This window comes from Schistocerca americana, chromosome 8 (genome assembly GCF_021461395.2).
Source record: "Schistocerca americana isolate TAMUIC-IGC-003095 chromosome 8, iqSchAmer2.1, whole genome shotgun sequence".
Classification (NCBI taxonomy): Eukaryota; Metazoa; Arthropoda; class Insecta; order Orthoptera; family Acrididae; genus Schistocerca; species Schistocerca americana.
Window position 1 is genome coordinate 524,729,028 of NC_060126.1, and position 8,662 is coordinate 524,737,689.

The 8,662-nt window shown below is 42.8% G+C and overlaps 1 protein-coding gene across 1 annotated transcript in view; it reads left to right on the forward strand.

Moving 5' to 3' along the window:
- Nucleotides 1-8,442, forward strand: part of LOC124545964 (uncharacterized transmembrane protein DDB_G0289901-like) — a 54,018-nt gene extending 45,576 nt beyond the window's left edge. Inside the window, exons 4-5 of the mRNA XM_047124929.1 lie at nt 7,288-7,866; nt 8,057-8,442. Of these exons, the coding sequence (XP_046980885.1) occupies nt 7,288-7,866; nt 8,057-8,442 (965 nt within the window). The remainder of the gene's footprint in view (nt 1-7,287; nt 7,867-8,056) is intronic.
- Nucleotides 8,443-8,662: the final 220 nt, after the last annotated feature.

The window sequence follows — 8,662 nt, forward strand, 5'->3', positions numbered from 1 at the left end:
AGCGCTCAACCTCGCTAAAGTTTCGGGTTTGTAGAGAAATAATTCCCAGTCTATATCTGTAGAATTATGTTGCACGAGCGCTCACTTAGGATACTGCTATGTGCGTGATATCGAGAAGTTTCGCGTAAATGGTATAATGTTCTGGCAAAACCACGTAAAAATACATGTGTTCTTGTAAGCCCCAGAGCCTGGAGATGGGTGTAGAAAAGCAAGCACGTCGGGACCAGTAAAAGTAACGTCTTTGTGTCGAGGAGAACCGATCCAGTCTTTGTAGAACACTTCTGAGAGTGACTTCGGTCCACTGAGGGTGCTCTGGTCACCCATTGGGAGTGGATAACCGCCTGACCTCATGGGAAATATCTAGTGCAGTGAGGAGTATATATGGTGCTGTCCATCTTTGCGGTATATCTACGAGTTTCTGGCAGTCGATAGCTATACGAGTGATGTAAAAGGGGCGATTTTGTACGTCGCAGGATAGAAATTGTATGTTTACTGCATCGACGCAGTAGGTGGTGATATATTGTTGGGATGGATATCAGTTTAACGCTCTAATATTCAAGTTTCCATCCTTAGTAACAGAGCAGTGTAATTGAGTAAGAGACTTTCCATATTTGACGATCTGTAAGACACTTTAGCAGGGTTTAATTGCCGGTGCAATATAGCGATCTGTGTAAAGTAGTTTTTTGCCGTTGAAAGTCTCATCTTCAGAAAGAAGATAAAAGGGAGACGATGCTTCCATACCGTTGGCATCAGTAACTCGGCGGATAAATTCGATAAGAGTCAATCATAAAGCTCTCTTCTTTCATTCACAAGACATCCTTTGTGCTGGGGTACAGGAGTTTCTAGATAGCGGTGAGAACATTGCGTATGTTGAAAGCAGGAAGGGTAACACGTGAGCGACGGAGTGCCACGTTAGGACCGCGAGAAAGAATGCATTCGACGTTTTACTGCACTATTTTCGTAAACAGGTTGTGTTAGGGCAAGATTTTCCAAGCAAACAAGCTGAGACATCACGAAAGCTTCTACCAAAATTAAGCGCTAACTCTTGCTGGTGCACTGTACAATTTCTGAGAGGTCGATTAGGTTCTTGTTTTACATAGCCGTGTGATATCAGTATAACATTGAGAGCCTTTTTACATGCGCTTGCGATGGTGTGTAGCTATGCACGCGCATTTCATGGCGATGCATCAGTCACCCTGGACAGGTAAGCACGTGTGCCCAGTTAGACGCAGTTTGATGTCCCATTTTAATCGTAAGAAAGAGAAAGCAGCCTGTGCTATTGTGGGAAGCAATGGGACAGATTTCTCCAGCGTCTGCAAGGGTGAGTCGCTCTGCAAGTAGGTCTTCTCCCCCGTCATGTCGTACCATCAGTGGTGCCTAGGTGAACACGTATTTCGAGAAGAATTTCTACGGTGTCAAATATGATAGGGGTAGTACCGCCTTGTGCTTGTGCGACCCAAATGGCCTCAGCAGCTGACAGTCGCATCATCACGTCGTGGGGGCTGCCGGTGCATCCCGATTTCTGGGAGTGTGAGCGATAGCATCCTGTGCAGTCAAGTGGTCAGGGGGCAATGGCTGGTCCGTGTTCGCGTTGATTGTGTGCCTGTTGCTTTATTTTGCCAGAAGATTTGTATGCTGTGCTATGCTTTATTTGGACAGTTTACGAGTAGTGAGCATGACTGCAGAGCTTTTTACATGCGTTATTTTGATAATTTGGGAGTTGTTTTCGTGACTGCTCTTCAGTGAACTGCATTATTTCGGTGATTTAGGTGCATTTTACAGGTCTGTATACTGTGTGCTGCATTATTTCCGTAATTTAAGAGTTGTTTTGTGTGTCTGTACATTAGTGTACTTTCTTTAATTACTAGTATTTTCAGGTCTGCAGACTCTGTGTTGTGAACCCAAGCTCATCAGAGCAGGGATGACAGCGCCTTCTGGGGGCAGTACCATGTACTAGGTCATTTGGACTCCAAGCCTCATGGTGAACACTCTTCATTGTGGTAATGCCTCTAATTGTTTGAATATGGGCATATGTCCAGCACAGGCTGAGTCCTTTTCCTGCCTTATTCCCTCACCTCCGACGACCATCTTGGATTACAACACTGAAGCGGTGACAGAACCCTCTTGTGGTGGTACTGTGTACTAGGTCAGTTGGACTGTGGATATCATAGTGAACACACTTCATTGTGGTACTGCCTCTAATTGTTTAAATAAAGACTGCATGCAAAATAAAGACTTATGGCTATCTTACTTCTTTTCCTGCGAATTCCTAGGATGAGGTGGCGGTCAGATGACTTATGTTAGTGGAGGTGCCGGAAGTAACTTCCCGCCATTTTTTGGGGGAGGGGATATCATTAGGTAAGTGGAGGTAGCCCAATCGACCTCTCTTCCTGCCAATACTCAAACTTCAGGCCAAAAGCCGCCGTCTTGGATAATGGTACTTGTGTCATCATCTGTCACGGCCGTCATCTTGAATGAAGTCATCACCGCCACCTTGGATAACGGTTCTCTGGGGTAGCACCCCCTCTGTCCCCCTACTCCCATCTGCATGCAGCTGTGCATATGACAGTCAAATGTGATCAAAGAGTCGAACATCACAGATATAACGAACACAGGTATTAATAATCAGTTCGAGGCCTGTGAGCATTTCTGAGGAATCCTTGCAGGATAACATCCCAGTAATCATTTCGAGGTCTAATGGAAGAGCTCCTTATATTTTTGTGGGGCACAAAAAGATGCTAATAACTTCGAGCACATTGCAGTTATGTGCTCAGTCCAATTTAGAGTTTCAACTCTTATTACTCCTAGACACTTCGCTGAATGCGACAAGTTGGAATTTCTCCTATTTAGTGTTTAAGATGGCAGGGACTACTACTATTTCGGACTAACGAACCTAGAACGGGCAACAAGTACCTCTTGAATTTTGGAAGGGTTGAGTTTTAACCCTATATCCTGCTCCCAATTTGAGTGTGCATGTTGGTCAGTGTTGAGATTCTCGAAAGCTTTTTATTGCTTTTTGCACTTAGGTACAACTGGAGGCCATCAACGTAGATGCGGTATTTGCAGTAGCATAAAACTAAACACAAAGCTGATGAGAATATTGGACCTAACACCGAACACTGGGTAATGCCTGATAGTACCCTCCTCCATTGTGATTTTATGATAACGAATATGAAGCATTGCTGGCGTGATGTCAGGTATGAGCGAAACCATTGCCTTACATTTGTCAAGAAATTTAGGCTTCTAATTTTGGAAAGATAAAATATCACAGATAGCAGTGCCAAAGCTTTTCTAAAGAGTAAGAATCACATGAAAGCTGTCTCTCGTGCATCTCTTTGAAGGAAAACGCTGACCTGCGATGTATGCGGAAACCTGATTGGTGTTGGTCTAGTAGGTTGTTTGTAGTTGGGTGGTTTGTTACCTGGACGTAGACTGTAGGTTCTAACGGCTTACACATTACACGAAGAATGGAAATAGGTCAGAAATCAGAGGTTTCTGTGTAAATGTCTTTTTTAGTAATGCCTCAACTAGTCCCTGTATCCAAATCTCAGCGAAATACTTTGTTTAAATAATGTGTTACAGCGGGCAGCAATGGGTCAGTAATATCTTCATCATTTGGACTGTGATGAGATAATTTCCAGCAGATGCTGATCGGATCTACTGAAGAACAAGATACAGCCCATCGGCTTTGCCCAATGACGTAGGAATTTGCCAGAGATCATTTTTTACAAAGATGTAACAGCTGAGAGGAGTGTTCAGAAACAAGGGAATACAGGATTGAAAAAATATGGTAAACATATATCAAGCGAGTAATACTTCTACCTTGATGTTAAGGATATCGCTTGTTTGTGTCCTGGTACTTCTGTGGAAAATAAAGGGAAAAAATGGGATAGAAGTAGCGGTAGCATACAATACCTCACGTCACATATATAAGAGTTGTATCTGGAACTTCAGTCGTGCCGTATAGGTTAACTGGAGAACGGGATACAAATGTAACGTACGTCAATTTCTTCGTTTTCGTTAGTATTAGTGTTCTGTTGTTAAGTTGAACTATATAGATTACCTGAAGTACGGGACACAAATTGTACATGTGTTGATTCTTTCATTCTTTCGCCTCCGCTACCACAAATAGTCTGTTCTTACATAGTTAGTAGTGCTACCGACGGCGGAAAGATCTATGTGCATAATATTTGTATCCCATTGACACACACACACACACACACACACAGATATATATATATATATATATATATATATATATATATATATATATATATATATATATAAACTAAAGTATGGGATACTTGGTTAGGTTTAAGTAGTTCTAAGTCTAAGCACTGATGACCTAAGATGATAAGTCCCATAGTGCTTAGAGCCATTTGTACCATTTGAAGAACAGAAAAGTAGTACTAGCGAATAGGAGATACCGACATTTATAACATGGGTATTCTGTACTTCAATTGACCTACGTATATCAATTGAAGTATATTATACTAGTGCTAAGGAAGACGAAAAATAGAGCCATACATAACATTTGTATCCTGCTCTTCAGTTGACCGGTGGACAAAGATCGGAATTCAGTGTTGTGATTAACAACATGATGCTGATAGCCCCTGTTCCTCAAATCTCTGTATGAAGAAAAACCATCTGAAATCACTACGGAACCCTCTACAACATGATTTTCAATTAATGTAACCAAAACTTCCTTCGTTCGTTTGGGTAGTACTTTAAAAACTACTTCGTCACATCTTGACTTCAAACTACAGCCCCCCAAATCCATAATCCTACAGGAAGTTCCCCCTGATATACTTCCTTTTGCCAAAATGCGACACGTCGATTTCGACTATTACACCCGGCCACCCAACTGCCCCCTGTACTTTAAATATTCCCTACAAACTTCCCTACAAAAAGAGTACCAGTCTACAACTGTACACTCACTCACACGACATTCATGCACGCACAGCCACACTGAATACCTCATACACCAACAATATCGCTCAACGCGAGCTTAGTTTTCTCGATCCATGTTCCTCGTCTATCGGACAGCCACAACCGATCTTTGCTGCAGCGCCATACGAATAAGTCGTGAGTACGTCGAGCGGACATACTTGTCAGGCGCATATGTTCGTCGCACTCACGACATCGAACTTGACCGGCAACAGGAACATACATTTGTAAAAATCGAGTCATGGCCATCATTTCTACCATAGCCTCCATTAAATCATTCAGGTTCATTGGAATAGATAAATTCATACATACAAACTAAAACGAAAAAGAAAAAATTCTCATAAAACAAAAAACAATTCGTCCAAATTATCTCAAACACACTAAGAATGAAATTAAGTACAGAATGAATTGCAAGATACCAATTACTGAAATCAATGCAAACGAAAGAAATTTTGCGAAAATCTAGCTCTTTTAAAACAAACTTTCAATTTTTTAAATGTACAATGATGGCGCTTATCAGCAGCAGACAACCGATTTATTATCTATGGTTGGGAAGTAAAGAAATTAATAGCTATGATTTACCTAGGACGTCATTGGTCAAAGCTGACTGATTGTATCCCGTGCTTCAGTAGACCCTGCTGATCTGATGCCTTTATTGACGGTACTCCAGATAGAATTTTTCAGTGGCGTCAGTCGTTTACTCGTAAGAAGTAGTCAATGAGTCTCTGTTTCGTTTGTGGTTGAGTTGTGGTTGTACGTAATGTGAAGTACCGGTTCAGTGCGGGGGCTGGAGCAATGGAATCAGTTCAGCATTCATTTTGCCTACACCAAGGCCACGGCGGTTGTTTCATATGACAGCTGATCACTTCTGCTAACGGTTAATTTAAGCGCATGCCTGAGTTTTAACTCACAGCTTGACTTACTCTCTTCAGTTTTTAACTAACATGATTTTCGGGGATGGGGCGTACATTGCACTTCCGATGTGCAGAAACTCTACTGTGTACCACTACGAAAGGAGCCACTGTAGAGGAGTTTCTATTTTCTTCTGCAATATGTTCGACTTGCCTTACTCGATACTTAAATTCGCAAGTATATATGTTAAATAGCTCTTTAAACATTAAATTTGGGAATCAGGAAGGCGTCAAGTGGAAACCTTGTTCGTTATAATGGGGTAGTAGCTTTGTACACGAAAGCAATAGCGTGATTGACATTACATGTACCAGTAAAGGAGTAAAGAAATGTTATCCATATACTGTTGGAGTACGACAAAATGGTGGTAACGTAAGAGTTACAGCCCCCTATATTTCTCATCAAGCAGTATGCGCAGCATCTCAGGAACAGGCAACGAGGGACCGGCCACTGGAAGTTTGTAGGTAGGTACATCATTTACTGTCTGGTGTATATACGAAATTGTAGCGAGTACACCCAGTAATGTGTACTTTCAGTGGCTGGTACTTTTTACGATATGTATTATTTAGAATTTTAACGTGCAGGAAGAAGAATTTGTGGATTCACATGTACAATTGTTTAGATCTAACTGCGATATCAGCAAGACCATACGAGCACAGAAAATGTATTATCAGATCTTTAAACTCTGTCTGATGCCACCCGTTCTAAACAGCATTAATCGAACTTTCTCATATCAGTTCTTCCTAGTGTATTCTATTAAGTGTGGTGGGGGTCCGCAGAATAAAGTTCCTGTACAACTATGGAATTTTTGGTTGTTTTGACGCAAGTATGCAGCACTCGTCAAATTCTGCAGGTGACACCGACAGAATCTTGCTCAACAAAACTGTGCGTGGGAGGAATGAGTCTGTTGATATACTTACGAATAACTCCAAAGCAAAACTAGCTGCTACCAAGTATCTAATCTAGGCACACAGCAACATTGTTTCAGTTTAAATTTCATTCAAAACGTGATCGATCTGTAAAACTGTAATCCTGTGCTCCACTTTCCAACATCTCAGCACAATCATAGCCAGAAAAGAGATTTTTATCTGTTTGTACATTAGTCATAATACTCCATTCGTTCCTTTCACTTCTAAACAACAACGTTTTCTTCTCTTGTCAACTAACACTGCAGTAGAATTGGCAAATGGAAAACTACTTGGGATGAATTTTGAAGTACTAGGGTTCTATAAGCTTATGTATTACAAATTACATTAAAATGTATCCAGACACATGTAAGTGTCGGGTCTCTACATGCATACATCAGCATAGTTAGAAATAGACACAGTATATAACACATAAAATTTCGTTTTTATTTAATCAGAAGTGTAATAAGAACAAATGATATATTTCAATGAAATCCAGAATCTTGAGACGCAAATCATATTGTAGCTGGCAGCAGGACTGGTGACAGAACGCGTGTTGTGTCTGGCAGCAGGACTGGTGGCACAGTGTGTGCTGAATCGGGCAGCAGGACTGGTGACACAGCGTGTGCTGAATCGGGCAGCGGGACTGGGGGCACAGTGTGTGCTGAATCGGGCAGCAGGACTGGTGACACAGCGTGTGCTGAATCCGGCAGCAGGACTGGTGGTACAGTGTGTTCTGAATCGGGCAGCAGGACTGGTGACACAGCGTGTGCTGAATCCGGCAGCAGGACTGGTGACACAGCGTGTGCTGAATCGGGCAGCAGGACTGGTGACACAGTGTGTGCTGAATCCGGCAGCAGCACTGGTGACACAGCGTGTGCTGAATCGGGCAGCAGGACTGGTGGCACAGTGTGTGCTGAATCGGGCAGCGGGACTGGTGACACAGCGTGTGCTGAATCCGGCAGCAGGACTGGTGATACTGCGTGTGCTGTATCTGGCAACAGTGTTGGTGCCTTGATGGGTGTTGTATCTGGCAACAGGATTGGTGCCTTGATGGGTGTTGTATCTGGCAACAGGACTGGTGACAGGATGCATGCTGTAGCAGGCAATGGGGATGGCGGATGCTATTTGTGTGGAGGCTGATGGCGATGCTTTGGACACCAAATGCTCCAAAGGTAATGAGGCTACACGTTTTGTGGTTAGATAGGCTGCTGATGAAGTAACTTCTGTTGTGCCTGGCGATGAGGCTCGAAGAATTGCTCTTGTTGTGGGTGGCAACGCCACTTCAATTGTAGGTGCCGACGTCACTTGTGTCATGCCTGATGAGACATGTGTTGTAGATGGAGACGTGGCGGGAGATGGCATGTGTGTTGGAGCTGCTGGTTCAAGTTGTGTTGTGGATGGCAATACGGCTGGACACTCCAGTTGTGTTGTGGCCTCCTTGGCCACTCCTGTTGTGGCTGGTGACGCGGCTGGTGCAACCACTTGTGGTGCAGCTGGTCGTTCAAGTGGTACTGTGGATGGTGACGCAGGTGGAGACGCCTCTTCTCTTGTGGCTTCTGCTGGCTCTCCTCCTGTGTCCGGCAACGTGGCTGGCGATACCTGCAGTGTAGCAGTGGGCGGCGTGGCTGGTGACGCCGCTGTTGTAGCTAATGCTGGCTCCTGTGAGAAAAAGATATAATGGATGATGTTAAGATGTTGATAAATGTGTTCCATGTGATACAAATTGAGAGAAGATCTATTCACAATAATTTAGATCGTTAAAGTAAAATTAAATATTGCCAGTTCTTTGGTACATCCATTCAGTACATATTTAAATCGAATGAAAGTACGAATTATTTATCTGTCAATATAGTGACATTATAAATACTGTGAGATTATATTGGTGTATAAATTATTCT